Here is a 19,076-nt window from a genome sequence, read left to right as displayed (position 1 = left end):
TGTGATTCTCTGATCTTCAGCTCAATTTGCAGGTGTCACCTGCACGTTTGAAATGGGCTGTGCTCTGTGGTTGACACATCCCCCAGTGGCCATCACTCTGAGTTTCTTTGTCCTTAGACCCTGAAGAATTTCCCAGAAAGAAGGAGAGCTCCTTCTCCAGGACTTGGCTTGTGTGTGAGAGAGGGGAAGCCTGACGTGTCTGTGTTAGTTCTTTTGACTCCAGCCGTTCACACAACTCAGCCTGGCGATGACACTTTGCTGCTTCATCTTTCTCTCTTGTTCCTTTTCTTTTTGCACACACTTGTTCTTCATTTTCATAACAGTATCTGTGACTGTCTCTCCTGGGAACCATCTTGCCTCTTCCTCCAGTGCCCCTCACACTGTGATATGGCTGTTAGTCGTTCCCTGTTAGCCCTCTGCCACTCTTAGGTAGGACTGATTCTGCCTAACTTCTTTTCTCTCTATCTGAAGAGATAATCAGCTGAGCAACTGCCTCTCAGTTGCTCTGTAGCCAGTGGAGAGAAGCAGTCATACCAGCTTGACTCATCTGACCTAGTTTGGATTTGTACTGCAGAAGGAGTTGTGCATTAGCTGTATTAATGAAACTGCTCTTCAGTCAGGAGATCTTTGTGCTTTTTGTGCCTTGGTTTTTGTTTTTGGAAGTCCTTGCAATCAGTGGTTGCTTTTATGAATGTCCACTTGCATCTCTTGTCTGGGAGGTTCTGAATAACCTCAGTTTTCCCCCTCAAGTGTGGCATTAGATCAGCAGCCCCCTGTTGTGGTTCTGCCTGGGCCAGGTTTTGGTAGCGAGGGGGCTACAGGGGTGGCTTCTTTAAACAAAGATCTGCCAGAAACTTCCCCTGCAGCTGGCAGGGCTCATGCCAGTCAGTTCTGAGATGGACCCACAGCTGACCCAGGCCTGGCCACTTGGTGACTGAGGTAATACCTCTGTGAATAGCGTATTTGAGAAGGGGAAGAAGTTACTGGGCAGTCGCTAAACTGCAGCAGCAACAGGGAGTGAGAATGAAAACATCTCTGCAGACACCAAGGTCAGTGGAGAGAGAAGGAGGGGGAGGAGGATGCTTAGGCCCTGGAAGAAAGACTCCCCTGTGCCCTGTGGTGAGGACCATGGTGAGGCAGCTGTGCCCCTGCAGCCCATGGATCCAGTGTGGGCTCCTTTCCCCACGGGTTCCCAGCCCCTGCAGGAACTTGCTCCAGCGTGGGCTTCCCACGGGGTCACAGCCTCCCTTGGGCACCCACCCACTCCTGCCTGGGCTCAGGGGGATCTCTGCTGCCCCGGGGCCTCCATGGCTGCAGGTGCAGAGCTGCCTCACCGTGGGCTGCAGGGGAATCTGTGCTCTGGTGCCCAGGCACCTCCTCCCCCTCCTCCTCCACTGACCTTGGTGTCTGCAGAGACACATCCTCACTCCCTTCTGCCACTGCAGTTTAGCACTTGTGCAGCAACTTCTTCCCCTTTTCCAGTGTGTCAGTGCCAGAGGTGTTCCCTCCATCATCACTGGGCTCAGACTGGACAGTGGAGGATCTGTCTCAGAGCTGACTGGCACAGGCCTGGTCAGATACAGGAGAAGCTTCCAGCAGCTTCTCACAGAAACCACCCCTGTAGCCCCTCTGCTACCAAAAGCTGCCCTCACAAACCCAGTTGCCAGCATTCAGAACTCTTAGGACAGGAATGTCACAAGAGTCTCTTTTGGGCTTGGTTCGTGGACCTGTTGTCTGTGAGTTTGCCTACTCCATTCTTGAGCCTACTGATCCTGTCTGCTTCCAGCAACCTCCTGCAGCAGCAAGTTTGAGAAGCCCTCCACCTTAGATGTAAAGATGTCTTGTGCTTCACTTCTCTTAAACTTGTTTCCTCTCCCTTTCATTGAATGCCCTGTAGTTATAAAATGTGGCTGTTGGTGATCATTCATCTATTCAGTCATCCCCTGATTTTGTAAGCCTTGCTGTTTGATGCCTCTTCAAACTCCTCATCTCCACAGTGAAGAGTTCTGCCATTTTTAGTTGGTTATGTAGTAGCTGCCCTCTTTGCCTGGTGTTCCAGTTGCCTGTCTGTGTTCAGGCTCTGACTCCAGTCCATCTTTATTGAGGTGCAGAGATGAGTAGTTGCATGTAGGGCTCAGTCTGTGAGGGCCATGAACTTGATGTGGATTGGCAGTTGGCTGCCGCTGTTGAACAGGTAAAGAACTGTGAAGAGTGCCTGAGGTGTCTGTACCAAGTTGTACCTGTTGGGGATACACCCCGTGTTCTTAGTGCAGGGATTTATTTTGAGGGTTTCTTCCAGAGGAAGTGGAAAGCAGAAGGTCATCGAGTTGTAAAACCCTATTTCCCTTTCTTGCAGGATCCCAAAATGTATGTACAGACAGTGCTGGATGTCCACAAGAAATACAATGCATTAGTCATGTCTGCCTTCAATAATGATGCTGGCTTTGTGGCTGCCCTGGACAAAGTAAGTACACGTAGCATACGGTGAATGTGGCTTCTTTTGCTGTTCCCTGTCTTGTCTCCCCAAATTTCACTGTCTTCTGTGATTTGTAGGCTTGTGGTCGATTCATAAATAATAATGCAGTGACAAAAATGGCTCAGTCATCCAGTAAATCCCCAGAGCTCCTGGCACGATACTGTGACTCCTTACTAAAGAAAAGGTACGTCTTCGGAGGCAAAGCCACTCCTTCAGGTTGGCTTGGGCTTGGAAAGGTGTTAGCATGTCAAGTTGTACGTTGTGTCTTTGGGAACAGGACTTGATGTCTCCAGGAAAAGTAATCACTCCAAATTTTGACTCCAAAAATGACAATAGGGCAGTTCCTGAAGGGTTTATGGGGCTGGCTTTTTATATTTAAAGGGGAGAAATCATAACAGATCTAAACCCTTTGTTATAGCAAACTAAGGTCTAAGACTTATAGCTGAAGGGGTTTGTTTGGTTTTGGTGTGTTTTTCCCCTCAAAGTTGTGTTATATGTTGTAAGGAAGAGACAATCCTTCCCTTTTTCCATTACAACTCTGCTATTTTCTCTGTGTCATCTTCCACCTGGGCAGGAGGACAAACACTGCCTTCTGACCTCTCATGGTTCATAACTGAATGAAGGTGTTTGGCTTCAGATGGCTCAGCAGCTCATGCCCTGAGCGGGTGTCAGCTCAGTTCATACTGGATCCATGTCAGTTTAGTCACTGGCAATTTTCCTCACTCTTTTGGAGGAGGAAAAAAACCCCACCCACAGTCCAAAAGCAGAACAACTTGCTCACTGTTTAGTTCCAAATCCCCCTCTTCCTTCAGTGAAGGGTTTCCTTTCTCTTCTCTAAACACCAGCTTTCTGCAGGGTAGGATGGGGGATACACAGTAGGGAGGAAAACAGCGTAGTGCCACCTGAGTTGTCACCCAGCTAAGCCCCAGCTCTCTCCGCTGCTTTCTTTTCACTGTACTAAGACACAAAGATGGCATTTAGCAGCAGAGAAAGGGCAGGAAGAGAAGGATCTGTGTGTAGGGCTGTAAATCCTGAGAAGTATCAGGCTGCTGGGAAGCCTTTGGAGCAACTTCATGGCCCAAAACCTTCAACCAGTGGTTTAAAACTCTTGTACTTCAGAGTTGCTGAGTGATGGAGCAGCACAGTGTTCATTCTACTAGACTGTTTCCTCTCTAAAGAGGCTTTGGTACCAGCACCACTCAATCTGCGCTCCTTCGTTTACCAGATTTCCATAGGCACCTCTATGTTGTTTTAACTTCAGCAGTTGGGAGACTCATTAAAAATGCCCTTTAATTGCAGCTCAAAGAATCCAGAAGAAGCAGAATTGGAAGATACACTCAATCAAGTGGTAAGACATCCATAAATACAGTTATTGTCCCCTCTGTAAGCTTTGGCAGGTTCAGAATGTTCAGTTGTCACCCAAATCAGATGAGATAAGAGCTTTTACTTTGTGTGTTTGGTGTTACTATGTCACATCTTGTCTTTTTCAGTAGTAACCTTGATATCTGGGTGGTTGTTGGGGTAGGTTTGACTCAGAAAGGCAGCCTTGTACAGATTTCTTTTTAACATGAAAAACCAAGCAGCCCTTCACAGCAGATTTCAGGTGGCGACATGGAACTTAAGCTTTTGCTTTGTTTTCACACACAGAGTAGATAGAATTTGTACAGTGTGTTGGTGTATAATTACATCTGCACACTTACTCATGTGTGAGCCTGTGTGTGGCACATACAGGTAATGTGTTTAACATAATATCCACACTGAAAACAACCAATCACCCCCAAGAAACAAAACCAAAGCCTGTGCCCTTCGGGGTGTCGCTGCAATGAAGCAGCTCCCGCTGCAGCTTTCTCATGGCGACCACTCGACATTTCTCTCCTGGTATGTTTTGGTTGTGGCTCTTACACATTCCCTTTGCCTTTTCCAGATGGTTGTCTTCAAGTACATTGAGGATAAAGATGTGTTTCAAAAGTTCTATGCTAAAATGCTGGCCAAAAGACTGGTGCATCAGAACAGTGCCAGCGACGACGCCGAGGCCAGCATGATCTCCAAGCTCAAAGTGAGTATGCACAGCTGCCCCTGCAGTGGGAAACGGGGCCAGTGGAGAGCCCTGATGTGTGTCCCTTCATGTCATTACTTGCTGCACAATAGAAAAATGCACAGGCTGGGTGTTTTCCCTTCTTTTTACATCCTGAGAGCGTGGAGTGTGTGTGTGTGCCCCGTGGAGTGAGGCTTAACCCTCCTACTGCAGCCGAGGGCCGCGGGTGCACTCATCCCCAGCAACGACTGCTCATACATGTCAGTAAGCCTCGTTGATTCAGGGTCAAGCAAAACACCATCTCACACTCTGTGTCGTCTGTTTAGTTTCGTTTCTCCAGGTTTTTTGTCAGTTAGAGAGCCTGTGTGCTTGGGATGGGCCTTTAGAGTAAGGGAATGCTGAACTTGGCACGTCCCCTTTTAAGAAAATAGGCTCGGATTCTTTGCTGTCCTCGTTCTGCAATGTCAAAGCCGTGCCTTGCTGATGGCCCTGTGCTTTCCAACGCAGCAAGCCTGTGGGTTTGAGTACACCTCCAAGCTGCAGCGGATGTTCCAGGATATTGGCGTGAGCAAGGACCTCAACGAGCAATTCAAAAAGCACCTGACCAATTCAGAGCCCCTGGATCGTGAGTAACACCTTCCCCTGCCTTACTGCTGAGTAGTTGGGTTGCCTCTGACTTCTACAGGGAAGCACTTGGCTGAGACATGAGTCTTCAGTTTCATTTTGACCGAGACCAGGAGGCTTTTTTGAACGAGTCTTTTAGATCTGTGCTTGGTCTTCTAACAGCACTTTAGATCTTGTGCTACGAGCAGCCTCTTGCTTTTGCAGCTCTTGCTTAGGTATGTCTTTAGCTTTGCTTGGAAAGGTGTTTTTCTTCAAACAGGTTTGGTTTTGGAGCACAACGTGGCTCAAACTCATGCTGGTGTAAAAGCATTGAGGAAGACAAGGGTGGAGTTGTCACCCCATCACTCTCCCATCAAGAAATGCTTTTTCACTGGAGCACTGTCAAACACATTCTTTACAGAACTGTTAATTGTTTGTTACTGCTCAGGGTTGTGTGTTGTCAGGCTTCAGTTTCATGTAGCTTCTGTATTCTTCTTCCTGACTTGCTCCAGATGCCCTGCAGGTGTAAAGGTGAAATGTTTCTCCTTGCAGTTGGGCTGCAGAGTGACATGTTTTAGTTATGTGTGAAAATGAACAGTTGTTACACTCACATGTGGAGAGAAATCTGTTGTGGGGATGGGAACAGGGTAACAGCCTCTGTAATGGAGAGAAGCCTGAGTGACTGACACTCAGAAGGCCTCCAACTGCAGACAGGTCTCACCTGAATGCCTTTGGTTTACAGGCTGGGTGAAAAACAGGTGTCTGGTTTAATGATTTCTCCCCACGTTAGTGTGAGCCAAAGGCAGAGCCAGCTCTCGTGTGTGTGGCGAGGGGTGGGAGGTGGGGCTGGGTCCTGCAGCTCAGCTTCTTCACCTCTCTTGCAGTGGATTTCAGCATCCAGGTGCTGAGTTCGGGATCCTGGCCCTTCCAGCAGTCCTGCACGTTTGCTCTGCCTTCTGAGGTGAGGCCCTGGTGGGGTGAGAAGCTTTTCAGAGGACCAGTGCCTCCTTCCCTGCTGAGGGGACTGGAAGGGTCTCTGGTGTTTGCCTCTGGCTGGAGGCTGTTAGGAACAAGATCAGTGAGTAAGGTGGCAGAGGGAACTGTGTGGAACAAACCTCCAGCACTTCAGCAGTACTGAAGGCAAATCTCTGTCAGTGTGTTCTCTGTGTACTTTTATTTAAGGAACTTTTGCCACAGCTCTGTCCACTGAGTTCTTTAACCCTTACAGTGTTTTCTGCTGAGTTCATGTCCAGAATAGATGAACCCTGAATACTTTGTGAGAGATAAGTTTAGCTGCCCTTACCTATAGAGGACAAGAGTAGTTATAAAGTCACCTTTCCAGACTTGCTTAGTGTATCCTAAGAGGGGGAATAGAACTGAAACGAGGGTTGGATTTGTTTTGCTAATGACTCTCTAAGGGGGACACTGATAACAAAGTAGAATGTTTACCCACAGATCCCAGCCCCTGCTACAGCAGGTTCCCCTGGCTCAGGGAGCACAGGAACGTGTCCAGGTGGGTTTGGAAACCTCCTGAGAAGGAGCCTCCACACCCTCCCTGGGCAGCCTGGGCCAGGGCTCCCTCACCTCAGCACCAAAGGACTTGCTCCTCCTGTGCCAGAGGCACTGCCTGTGCTCCAGCCTCTGCCTGGTACCCCTTGACCTGCCACTGCCCACCACACAACAAATACTGGCCCTGTCTTCTCAACACTGATTCTTTAGGTACTTGTGAGTGTTGCTGAGGTGCCCCTGAGCCCAGGCTTCTCCTGTCCAGGCTGAGCAGCCCCAGTTCCCGCAGCCTTTCCTCCTCTCACACACGTTCCATCCCCTCAGCGCCTTGGCAGCCCCAAAGCCATTCTGAAGGATTCCAGTCCTTTGTATTTCTGTTTGTCCTCCTCACATACCCCAGCAGCCGAGGGTGCTCAGATTTGATTCCTGCTGCAGAGAGTCTCCTGGTACTGGTAACTGAAAGGCAGTAACGTTGCTTTGTGCGTGGTGGTTGTTTTGCTGCAGCTAGAGCGGAGCTACCAGCGCTTCACGGCGTTCTACGCCAGCCGGCACAGCGGGCGCAAGCTGACGTGGCTGTACCAGCTGTCCAAGGGCGAGCTCGTCACCAACTGCTTCAAGAACCGCTACACGCTGCAGGTGGGGCTGGGCATGGCGTGGCCTGGGCACCTGTGGGGCACCCAGGGGTGGGGGCGGTTGTGGAGGCCGTGTGGCAGGGAGCTGTGCTACCCAGGGGCTCCTCACTCGGGCATGAGGGCTCTGCAGAGAATCACAGACCCCCTCCCCTCACCCTGCCCAGCCCAGCACTGACCCACGGCCCTCAGCACCTCAGCCCCACGGCTTTGGGATCCCTCCAGGGCTGGGCACTGCCCCAGCTCCCTGGGCAGCCTGGCACAGGGGCTGACACCCCTCTCAGGGAAACAGTTCTGCCTCAGCTCCAACCTCACCCTCCCCTGGGGCAACTTGAGCCCATTTCCTTGACCTCCTTCATTACTGAGGAGAAGAGACTGACCTCCCTCCAGCCACAGCCTCTTGTCAGGGAGTTAGTTGCAAAGAGGGATCATGTCTCCCCTCAACCTCCTCCAGACTGGACACATCCATCTCTGTTCCTTGCTGGGAAGGAGCATTTCACAGATAAATGTGTTGCAAAAGGTGGATTATGTGGATGTTGAGGTGATGGGTTGTGTAGATGTTGAAGTAATGGAGCTGGTGTGCCTACACACACTGATCTCGTGGGTGGTGCAGTGTATGGAGCTGTGTTTTATTTGCATGTCCAAATACTCATTCCCAGTCATTTGGGATGTATCAGAGCCATTCATTTCCTCCCTGGGGGGTGGTGGTGGGTGTGCATGTCCCTCTGTGTGCTCTCACACACGGGTGTGGAGCTGCTCCTTAGGATGCTCATTAGCTTGGTCCCTGTGAATCATGCTGCTGCCTCAGATGAAGCGAGGCACAGATGCTGTGTGCTGCTGAAGTGAGCATCAGTGTTGGCCCTCCCCAGCTGGTGGGTGGTGGTATGGCTCAGAGAACCTTTGTCAGAGGTTGCATTTATTTCCTGCACTGGTTCTGAAGATCTGTGTTTAGATGAAAATAGACTTAGAAAAGAGAGCAGAGTTCTTGTGGGTTGTATGAGACCCCTGCAGCCTCTCTGCATCAGCTCTCGTGCTCCTTACCCTTCCCTGTCTGCTTTCTCTCACAGAGGGGAGCAAGCAAACAACAGAGAAACGAGACCATGTCAGTCAGAAGTGCCCCCACACGTTACCCTGTGGTGGGAGTGCTGGGGCAGCTGCTGCTCTGCTGCTGAACACGGGCTGGTGGCGTGGGCTGAGGGTGACCTCGGTGCTCTGCTGGTGTTAATGGAGATGGGAAGAGACAGGGAGTGGAAGATAATGGAATGTTTCATTAGCAAGTAGATCAGGCTTTGACACCATAACAAGATTTGGTGTGGGGTCTGCAGGTGGGTAAGTGCTCCTGCTCTGGGTCTGTGTTGCCTCATGCTTAGCACCCGCTGGCTATAGTGCATATACTCCAGAAGATGTGTTCAGTTCAGGCCCAGAGTGTTTGTCCATTCCCTTTCTGATCTGCCCTCTCTCTGTGTTTGCCTCCAGGCCTCCACCTTCCAGATGGCCATTCTGCTGCAGTACAACACAGAGGATGCCTACACCGTGCAGCAGCTGACTGACAGCACCCAGATCAAAATGGTAAGCACTGGGCACCTTTCACAACACTGCTCACAAGTCTTTTGGTCTTCAAGGCTCCTCCTGCTGTGGGAAGAAATTGGAATTAGAAGTGCTGGAAGCCAGGGCTGGTGTGTGTCCCAAAGGAGGCAGACACACTCTGTCCTCGGGCAGCTCATGCTCCTCTAACAGCAGCTGCCCAGCTCCTGAGGGCTCTCAGTGTCTGTATGGCCCTGCCAGTGGCCAGAGCCCCTGGGCCTGCTTCCTGCTGAGCTCTGGTAGGAAGCTTTCAGTCCTTCACTACACCCATTGTAACGTCTTTTAGGAGCAAACAGCGTGTTCCCTGAATGGTCAGCCTGCACATCCATTGTTTACATCTCAAGGCTGATGCAGATAGTGAGCACAGTAGAACTGCCCTGCCACATGCTGCCCCTGTGTTATGGAGAAGGTTCTCCCCTGTCTCTTTCCAAGCAGTTGATGGCCCACAGTTTATTTGGCACGTGTCATGCAGCCATGGAATTGCTGAGGTTGGACACGACCTTTAAGCTCCTTGAACCCAACTGTTCCCCTGGCACTGCGCCAGCCCTCACTAACCCATGGCCCACAGCTACACAGCTTGGGGATCCCTGCAGCTCTTCTGGGCCTTCTGGAAAGTGGGGCAGTTCTACAGCAGCAGCAGCACTTGGGGAAGTGCACACCCACAGAGCTGTTGCTGGCTTACAGCAAACCCAGAGGTCAGACACCATTGCCATTTATTTTAGGTGCTTGTTTGCAGATGTAGATCTGTGTTTATGTAAAAGATATGGCCCAGAATAATGCTCTTGGGAGAGCTGGAAACAAGCTGCCTGACACCCAGAAGATTTCCACTGCTGGTTGGAGTTAGGCTTTCTAAAGAAGTGGCTGCAAAGGGCGGTGTGTCCTAACACCCAGGGAGGGCCTTAGAGCATTTTGTTTCTCTGAACTACCTTTTCACTACCTTTTTCTCCCCTACCTTCTCTCATTTGGCACTTGCTAGTGTGTCATCTGAACCTGTGTGTTCTTGTTGAGTTTGAAGTTAGAGGAAGGTGTTGTCTGTGCTGCTGACCCCATCTTTCCTTTTGTAGGACATCCTGGCACAAGTTCTACAGATCCTGTTGAAATCAAAATTGCTTGTAAGTACTCCTGCTGCGTTAGGAACTGCTTAAGGTGCAGCAAAAGGTAAGAAAGAGTATTTATTTCCCTGCTTGTCCTCAATTTCTTGCAGGTTTTGGAAGATGAAAATGCCAATGTTGATGAAGTGGAGTTAAAACCAGACACCTTAATAAAACTGTATCTTGGCTACAAAAAGTAAGGAAACACTGCAGCAGCATCCATCACTGGTGCAGAAGGGGCAGCAGCATCCTCTGCTCTCCACGCTGGGGTAAAACCTCCTCTGGCTGGGGAGCAGCTGAGGGCATGGGGTGTTCAGCCTGGAGAAGAGGAGGCTGAGGGGAGCCAGGAGCACTCTCTGACACTCCCTGACAGGAGGCTGTTGTGAGGTGGGGATTGGTCTCTGCTCCCAAGTGATGAGTGACAGGACAAGAGGAAATGTTTCAAAGCTGGTGTAACTGTGCAGCACTGATTTGAGCTAACTGGTGCCCATTCTGTAACTGTATGACTCAGTAAGTCATGAAGTGCATCAGCAACCACCAGAAAGGTATTTCGTGGGTTTTTTTGGTTGGTTCTTGGCTTCCATTTCGGTAAAGTTGAATGAAGATAGTCTCCACCTTCCAGGGGTGCTGAAGTTGCCTGTGAAGTCAGTGGGGGTGGTTTTCCTTTGGAGTTGGGGGTGTGTTTGGGAGTTGATTGGTTTGTTTTCTTAAAGTCTGCTTCTCTTCACAGCAAAAAATTAAGGGTCAACATCAATGTGCCAATGAAGACAGAACAGAAGCAGGAGCAAGAAACTACACACAAAAACATAGAGGAAGACAGGAAGCTCCTGATCCAGGTGCCTGGGGTGGGAGGAGGCTGTGTGCTGTGCATGTAACACGACAGCTGTGTGAGCCTTGGGTGCAGCTCAGGGAGGGAGCATGGACTTGTTCATTGTTCTTGCAAGTGGTATATGTGTCTGTGGTGTGCTGGGCTGCAGCTGAAGGGAGTTTACAATGGCAAAGGGGCTCCTGCCTGGGGGGAAGTACCTGAGTCTTTGCTAACATTGTGTGGATGAGGATTTGGATTCTGTGGCCACAAACACTTGATGGCTCAGTGAAAACCAGAGCTGCTGCTGCAGTGTGCTTCATGATGGTTTTCTCACTGCTTTGAAACCCCTGGTGGAGCAAAGGGGCAGGTAAAGGAAAGAGAGAAGGTGTGCTGAGTGTCAGTGACTGAAATGCAGACAGGTACAACTCTGGGCTCCAGACTGGGGCTGTGCAGGGCTCTTCTCCCCAGGATCAGAGCGGCGCTGGGTGCTTGTGTCTCAGCCCCCTTGTTTTACAGCTGTGTTTTAGCTGCTGTCAGGGGGCTGTGGCTGCAGTCACAGAGAGGGGCTGGTTGCACTGGGAAGGGCTCACCTAGTGCTGGCCCCTCATTGCTTGTCCCTTATTGCTCATTGCAGGCAGCTATTGTGAGAATCATGAAGATGAGGAAGGTCCTAAAACACCAGCAACTGCTCGGCGAGGTGCTGACACAGCTCTCCTCCAGGTTCAAGCCACGAGTTCCTGTCATTAAGGTACTGGAGCTGCAGAGCTGTGGGGGGCAGGGGCCGTGGGGTGTTCTGTGGCCGTGTGTGGAGCCGAGGGCAGCAGTCGCTGTGGTTGGTGCTGCGGCTCGCAGGCAGCAGCCACACTCCTTCGCCTGGGGGCGCTGGTTGTGGGCCCGTCCCAGCGCCTCCCCGTGTCTCCCCCGCAGAAGTGCATCGACATTCTGATCGAGAAGGAGTACCTGGAGCGAGTGGACGGCGAGAAGGACACCTACAGTTACCTGGCCTAAGGCCGCGCTCGCCCGCCAGCCCCGCGTGGGGGCCGTAGGACAAGGGCACAGCACCCTGCTGCCACGTGGCGCTCCCTGTTGAAGAGCTGAGACCAGGACCCCCGTCAGCCCGGCTCAGGTTTCCATCAGAACTGCTCAGGATTGACACATTTCAAGTATGTAAATACGGCCCCACGGGCGGGAGGGGCGCCCAGGCCTGTCCTGGCAGGGTTGCATGCTACTGCATCTCCATCCAACACATCGGCTTAGCAGCACGGGGAGAGCCGGGCTCCACGGACCCATTGTAACCTGCTAGGAGACCCCATTTGTATAGTGTGTTTCATTTTTTAATGTGTGAGAAGGAAACCAGGACACAAAAAAAAAACCCCACAAAAGAGGAATTAAAAGATTTCTGTACAAGTTGCATTTTGGTTTTATTGGTTTAAGTTTCACGACTTCTCTTTCTAAATGTAAATAAAAGGTATAATGGTTATGAAAGCTACAGGGCATGGTTGTGCTTTTCCTCCTTTCTGCTGCTTTAAGCCCACTCTTGCTGTCTGAGGAGAGATGGTCAGCTTCCTTTACTCTAGGAGGAAATGTGTGCAGCTCGCAAAGGAAGCTGTGATGATGGCAGCAGCCGGGAGCCGAGCCCTGGAGCTGCTGTGGGGACACTCAGGCAGCTGAAAGTGGAGCTGCTGTGAAATCAAGCTTGAAGTAGTGAAAATGTGCTATTGATAACAGCTGGTTTTTGGGAGGCTGAAACTTGGCACGCTGGCCTAAACTTGGGTGCTCTGAAGGAAGGAAGTTTAGGCTGCCCCCTCTCTTAGAGTATAACATGAAGCTGTTCTCAAAGGTGAGTTGGTGTTAAATGCAGCCTGGGAGGGCAGGCAGTGAGCAGGGGCACTGCACAGCCACCCGTGGACTGCAGCTCCTGGCCCTTCTGCTACCAACCTTACAACATGTAAACAATCTCAGTGAGAGAAGCTGGAGCTTTTAGACTCAGCAAAAGTCAAGAAATACTTTATAAAGCCCCACGTGCTGTTGCTCCTGTGCCCTGGGTCGGGCTGGAGGAGCAGCTGCACAAGTTCCTCCCCTGCAGCATGGCTCTGGAGGAGGTGGAAGGAAGTGCTGCACTTCCTCCCCTTGCTCCTGCAGCTCTGTGACTGTCTTAGAGGGTCCTATCCCACAGCCTCAGCCAAGGAGGAGGAGCCTGTGCCCGGGAGCTGGAGGCGCCCTGCCCGCGCTTTCCCCCCACAGCCCACTCACTTCCAGCACCAAGGAACAAGTTCAAGTATCCTTTATTCAAGGTTGAAAAATGTACCACACCACGTTATTGCAAAAGTTCATTGGTACAAAACCCTTTGCAGCTGGTGAGAAGGCAATAATAAAAAGTTGCTTGTCTTTTTGTGTGTTTTCACCTGTGTTACTATAAATTACCGGTACAGTACTTTGCAAAGACGGGAGTTCAACCCGCAGCGCTCGCGCTCCGTCTGAAATTGCCCACAGTACTAGGAATTCCTGAAGGTAAGGCAGCTGTTTGTTTAAAAGGAGGAGGTAGCTGGTGTCAAGGGATTTCCATTTCTCTTTCAATGCCCACGTACTTAAGGGCATCAGCTTGGCTGTATCTGAAAGGCAAGAACAAACACACCGGTGAAGCCCGCCGAGGAGGGTGGCCTTGGGCTGGGTGGTGCTGACAGCCCCTGGCCCCGAATGCAGCTCCCACCACATCCTCTGCAGCTGCAGCCTGAGGCTGACCACTCAGGACGCTGCTTGGGGAGGAGATGGACCAAGAGGAAAGGCTAAAATCCTCCCTTTTTGGTTTAGCCAGAGGAAAGCAACTGCGCTTTGAGGCCGACTCGCTCAGTACCACCCCTGGACACCTTTGTTTTCTTCCTGCCCGGAGTCAAGCCCAGGGCTGGAGGTGCTGAGAGCTCCTGCAGGCTCCCAGAGGCAAAAGGAGAAGCTGCCTGTACTCACCTGTAGTCAAAGAACAGTTCTTCACCAGTCTGAATGGCTCTTTTGGCAAATATTCCTATTCGGTGATCGCCGTTCACCATCATCACTGTTGGGAGAGAGCAGCAGCGTCAGCATGTGCAGCAGCAGCACCGGGCCCAGGCAGCCAGCAACGGCCTCACTCACCTTTTGCATAGCAGTTGGGGTTTACTGAATGGTTTGCAAAGCGGATTTTGTTGCCCTTTCGTGTTGCATCAACCACAAAATCTAGTGGGGGAAGAGAAAACAAAACCCAACTGACAAGTGCTGGCCAGATCCCCCCCTCCCTGCTGGGGCTGCTGGAGAAGGGAGCTGCTCTGCTGCCCTGCAAGGCTCCCCCAGCTCCTGCTGTGCTTCCCCTTCCTCTCCTGCCACAGCAGCAGCCCCTGAGTGCCTTGGATGAAGTTTCTCTGTGTTCATTCCCCAAGGGCACACACATTGCTCAAAGCAACCTTTTCCCTCCTTTCCCTTATTTCCCAGTTGACACAGTGCAGTCTATTTTGCCCCCCAACACTGCCCTTATACGTCAGTGCTAAGTGCAGTCAGTGATGGCAGCCCAGCCCCAGGCAGCCTTTCCACTCCTTCAGGCTGCTTTACTCAGGACTCCTGGGAATTCTGCTCAACTCGGCTTCTGTCCTGGGCTCCATCACTGGTATCTAGTTGCCTAACAGCTAAGGAGGGAAAAAGAAGCCCTGTTTCTGTCTGTATGAGGAACCTACACGTGGCCAGGAAGAGATGTGAAGACAAAGGTGTCTGTTCTGTCTGCAAGAGGGGCAGCAGGGCTGAGGGAGTGACGCTGCCAGGGCTGCACATACCGTTGTTGAGGTTGAACAGAAAGCTGCACATGTACTTGTCATAGACCTTTCCTCTTCTGTCTGCCTCATCCTGAGAAATGATCTGAAACAGACAACAGTGGTTGTCACACACCAGCTCTCGCCCTCCACCAAGCAAAGGGCGAGGCAAGGCGGGGGGGTCTCTGGGGCTGAGAAGACCCCAGCTGCAGAGCTCTGGTCTCAGCAGGGATTCTGCACCCATCACACAGCCAGGCAGAGCAGGAATCGCCTCTCATCTCAAAATCAAGACCATGGACCCGCCTCAGGGGTTCGGAACTACAGAAGAGGATTTACTGAAAGCACCAACTGAATTCTTCTGTACGAAATTCCAGGTATGACATGAAGAGGAAACTGACAATCCAGGCTCATTCTCACATCCCTGTCAGAGGTGACATGGCAACCAGGTAGCTCCTGGGCTCGTCCCTCTGCCTACCCGGGACACTGTGTTGGGGATGATCTCCTCCCTTTCAGCTCCCCCCTACCCCGTGCTCCCCATCCTCACCTCACCACAGTATTCAGAGATGAATTCATTCTTCTGTACAGGATCTTTGATGAAGATTCCCCAGCCTGCCACATCTGAAGGTGCCAGTAGCAAGTGCTGGGAGAGAGAAAAACCAACAAGTTTAGACGTGCCTTGCTTGGACCTGTGGTTTTATCACTTAATGACATGTATGCTGGGACTCCAGGAGACAAACAGATTGTACCAACACACACTGACAGTGCAGCTGTGGATGTGAAGGGAAACCACAGCATGTGCTTGAAAAGCAACAGAAATGTTAGTTTGGCCGTGAAATGAGGGTGTTGGCTAAAAACATCCACAGGGGACTTCAGAGTGGAAAGGGCTGCAGAGAGGAGCCCACTCCTGCCACTTGACTAGTTGGTGAGCAGACAGGTGTTCCAGAGCAGAAGTAAACCCTGGTTTAGGCCAGTGGTTGGACTCAAAGATTATCTTCAAGGTCTCTTCCAACCATAATGACTGTATTGCTCCAGGAAGGGGCTTTCGAGGTGTCTTTGGTAGGTGTGTTAGAATCAACGGCTCCCGTTCCCTTCCCTCCCCATGCCACAGGAGCTGTGGCGCAGCATTGCCCGCTGGTGGCCCTGGGTGCCAGTGGCTGTACCTTTTTGGAGCCTCTCTGGATGCTGCAGTTCTTGCAGGAGACATTTTTGCTGTCCCAGTGGTCGGCGGCGCCGCAGGTGAGGCAGAGGTCGGGGTCGCACTCGCGCACGGCCAGGTAACACGGGCACTGCTTGGTGTTGCACTGCGCCTTGCAGCGACAGCCAGGGAAGCGGTTCTGGCCTAGGGAGGGCAAGAGTGACAAGGAGAGCAGGGGCAGGTGAACATCACAGCTCGTCAGAGTGCTGAAGTCAAACCATCGCCACCCCTGTGCGCGCAGGACGTGCAGGAGCGCTGCGCATCCTTCCCTTCCCTCACCCCACTTTGCTCTTGCTCGAGTTTTAAGGCTGAGGCCTGTTGCTGAGTTGAGCCAGAGCCCCGGTGAAAGGGAAGCTGGGCTCCCCGCTCAGCCCCTGCGTGCTGCCCTGGCCAGGGGCAGGGGCCGGACTCACATTCGGAGCTGCACTGACAGAACTTCTCGCAGAAGTTCTGGGCGATCACACAGGGGCAGGAGCTGTCGCAGGGCTGCCGCGGGTGGTCGCACGGCTGGTAGTTGTAAACGTGGTTCGAGGATCCGTCTGAACAAAAACAGCAACGTGGTGAGAGGTGAAAGGTGCCAACAAACAACGTGCAGCTCAGGCTCCGAGGCAGAGATGCCCTTCTAGTCATTGAGCTAAGAACTAAACCACCCAAAAACCCCGAAACACCCCCAAACCTACAACCCCAAAGGCACCAAAGCCGACCTGCCCCATCAGTCAGGAGTTTGGCAGCATTTGGGCCCGCTCCCTCCTGCCCTTCGCTCTCCCCACGGCTCAGCTGCTGCCAGCACTCACTGCAAACCTCGCTGGGGAAAGCTTTAGAATGAGACTACAAGGGTATCGTTTCCTGGGTGAGCAAGTTCTAGAGTAACACTGCTTTTACCCAGCTAATTAAGTCTGCTCAGGTGCCCAAAGTAACTTTCAGTCTGAAGCAACTTTCATCTTCCAAAAGGGAGACACTGCCACAGTAACGCCTGGTCGTTAATCCCACCGTGCTTGCCCAGGGCAAGTTTCCAGCCCAGACAAGGCTACAGTCTTACAGGCACAGAGGGACCATGGGGACAAGGCAGAGCTTCACCTAGAGAGCAGCCAGGAGAACCTGGAGCTCTGGAAACGAGACATGTGCTGCTCACGCTGCTGAGCTTGGGCTGGGTCTGCAGGGATTTGTAAGGATGGGCAGTCAGCAATCCAAAAGGAGAGACACAAACCCAGTAGCTACAACAAGTGCCAGCCACTCAGCTAATTTCCAGATCATTTGTAAAGCTGTTTCTTTTAAAGCAACCCACAGAGGCAGGTTTTCCCAGTAGCTCCCAGTTAATGCCAGTTCTAGCCGTACTTTGTGCATTCAGCTTCCTTCCCCTTTTATTGAGTGACACAGCCCTCCTCCAGCTGCAGAACCTCTTGCCCCTACAGCAGCTGTCATGAGAGCTTACTCTTCCCCCCTTTCCATTCCCCCTCTGATCTCCAGCTCCCCACAGAATGTATGTGATGGCCTGACATTAGAAATACAGACCCACAGACCCCAAAGCCCCAAAACCAAACCAAAGAGCAAGAGTGGGACCGTCAGAGTGGAGGTGCTAACCCTTTTTCAGCTGTATCTTCCTGCAGTGAGCAGCCCACAACCTGCAGAAACACAAAACACACACAGGAAGGTTGAGAGGAGCTCGTCCTGCAGGGGGCTGGGGAAGGCAGCCCCTTTGGTTCACTTAGGCTTGGTTATCATTACGTAACTGACGTTCTGCAAGCCACAAACCCCCTTTTGCTTTGTTTCACACGGTGCTGCTGCAGCAGCCGCCTCCCAGACAGCCCAACACACCTGCCTGAGCCTTAGATACCGAAAGGAAAGCCAGGCTTCAGTGCCAGCAGCCCTGAGGTTACGGCTGGAGTCAGCAGGTTGAGCTTCTCTCCAGTTCTGGGCATTTTAGTTGCCACTTGAGTTTCAGTCCACGAACATAAAATTTAGATTAAGGGTTTCCTAAGCTCCTAATTCTTGATTCTCTCAGTATGTCACACAATGAGAGGATGTGAGAAGCCTCATTCCCTGGCCCAGCAGCACACACAGCAGCTCAAAGCCCTTGTACTCCAGCACAGGACACTGACAAAAGCTGTTCTGCCTTTCAGCCACTGCAATGCTCAGGAGTTTGCCCTCTGAAAAAGTATCTCCTGCTGCAGCCACTCAGTAAGGCTTCCCAGCTGCTGCTTCTTTCACAAGAGCATGAGGTCCATTCCTGCTTTAAGGGAATGCTGTGCAGGCCCCCAGCCACAGCTTCAGGTGCACAAGATTGTTTTCTCCTGCCCTTGCAAAGCTTTACTGTCAGGCTTCATGGGAAGTGCTCGACAGGCTGAGGAGGTTTGGAGGAACCCATGCAAGTCAGACACCCACAGAGGCAGACTTGGCCAAGTCACTGGGGCTGAGGGGAGGGGGCAAACCCAAAGACCATCGGTGTTGAATGCTGTAATAAGCAGATGACATTCCCAGTAAGACTGACTCCCTCTAGAACCTACCAACGTCTATTTATGGATCACGAGATGCTGACTCTTTGGAAGAGCACAGTTCCCATATAGCTGAAAGGGGAGGTGCAATCTGGACTTAATTTGGACCCTAATGCACATCAAACTCCTCCTTTGTCTGGCTGGTCTTTGGCAAACATCACACACCCTGTATCTTTAGCAATTCTGTCACAGAAGCTCGTGTCTCAGCCCAAAGTAATGAGCCTGCTAGCACACCAAACCCTTAGAAGTTCTGTGAATAGACTCCACACATCATTTCACTAGCCATTAGTACAAACTTTCCAATATACTACTACATTAAAAGCACAATGGCACTTGCTGACTGGTTGCCACATGGAATCACAGAATCATTTGGTTGTTAAAGCCCTTGAAGCTGCTGCAGTCCCAGCCCTGCCCTCACCCTGCCCAGCCCAGCACTGACCCACAGCCCTCAGCACCTCAGCTTTGGGATCCCTCCAGGGCTGGGCACTGCCCCAGCTCCCTGGGCAGCCTGGCACAGGGCTGACACCCCTCTCAGGGAAACAGTTCTGCCTCAGCTCCAGCCTCAACCTCCCTTGATACTTCAGCCCATTTCCTTTTGTCCTACCACTTGTTTCTCAGAACAAGAGAAAGCCTCCTCTCAGGTAGTTGCAGAGTGTGCTGCTGTCTCCCCTCAGCCTCCTCTTCTCCAGGCTCAACACCCCCATTCCCTCAGCCCCTCCTCACAACACTTGTTCTCTAGACACAGCTTCAGTGTCACCTGAGACTGTGGTTTCTACAGGAAAGTACAGACTGTGCAGTCACCCAAATACAACAGCCACTGCCACCAAAACCAAAGCATGACCAACAGCTCAAAATGGGTACAGGAGGCAGGCTGGCTGCCACAAGTG

General features: G+C 51.7%; 2 protein-coding genes across 6 annotated transcripts in view; one reads left to right on the top strand and one right to left on the bottom strand.

The window, feature by feature from the left end:
- The window catches only part of CUL1 (cullin 1), a 51,143-nt gene extending 38,917 nt beyond the window's left edge, over nt 1–12,226 (top strand). For 2 of the 3 annotated variants that reach the window (XM_061996816.1, XM_061996817.1), the window contains exons 10-22: nt 2,357–2,464; nt 2,554–2,660; nt 3,776–3,824; nt 4,401–4,532; nt 5,019–5,136; nt 5,999–6,075; nt 7,125–7,256; nt 8,726–8,818; nt 9,898–9,945; nt 10,038–10,120; nt 10,655–10,760; nt 11,367–11,480; nt 11,660–12,226. In XM_061996816.1, coding sequence (XP_061852800.1) covers nt 2,357–2,464; nt 2,554–2,660; nt 3,776–3,824; nt 4,401–4,532; nt 5,019–5,136; nt 5,999–6,075; nt 7,125–7,256; nt 8,726–8,818; nt 9,898–9,945; nt 10,038–10,120; nt 10,655–10,760; nt 11,367–11,480; nt 11,660–11,740 — 1,248 coding nt within the window. In that variant the 3' untranslated portion in view covers nt 11,741–12,226. Of the gene's footprint in view, nt 1–2,356; nt 2,465–2,553; nt 2,661–3,775; nt 3,825–4,400; nt 4,533–5,018; nt 5,137–5,998; nt 6,076–7,124; nt 7,257–8,316; nt 8,566–8,725; nt 8,819–9,897; nt 9,946–10,037; nt 10,121–10,654; nt 10,761–11,366; nt 11,481–11,659 lie in introns of those variants that run through there. The other variant, XM_061996818.1, reaches the window with a different exon arrangement.
- An 840-nt stretch (nt 12,227–13,066) lies between these two features.
- Nucleotides 13,067–19,076, bottom strand: part of EZH2 (enhancer of zeste 2 polycomb repressive complex 2 subunit) — a 46,820-nt gene continuing 40,810 nt past the window's right edge. For all 3 annotated transcript variants that reach the window (XM_061996380.1, XM_061996382.1, XM_061996381.1), the window contains 8 exons: nt 17,279–17,319; nt 16,111–16,236; nt 15,663–15,841; nt 15,047–15,142; nt 14,527–14,608; nt 13,859–13,939; nt 13,697–13,781; nt 13,067–13,344 (listed from right to left, as the gene is read on the bottom strand). In XM_061996380.1, coding sequence (XP_061852364.1) covers nt 13,284–13,344; nt 13,697–13,781; nt 13,859–13,939; nt 14,527–14,608; nt 15,047–15,142; nt 15,663–15,841; nt 16,111–16,236; nt 17,279–17,319 — 751 coding nt within the window. In that variant the 3' untranslated portion in view covers nt 13,067–13,283. The remainder of the gene's footprint in view (nt 13,345–13,696; nt 13,782–13,858; nt 13,940–14,526; nt 14,609–15,046; nt 15,143–15,662; nt 15,842–16,110; nt 16,237–17,278; nt 17,320–19,076) is intronic.

This window comes from Colius striatus, chromosome 5, assembly GCF_028858725.1.
Source record: "Colius striatus isolate bColStr4 chromosome 5, bColStr4.1.hap1, whole genome shotgun sequence".
NCBI lineage: Eukaryota > Metazoa > Chordata > Aves > Coliiformes > Coliidae > Colius > Colius striatus.
The sequence above is the reverse complement of the archived record's forward strand: the minus strand, read 5'-3'. Positions and strand labels throughout refer to the sequence as shown.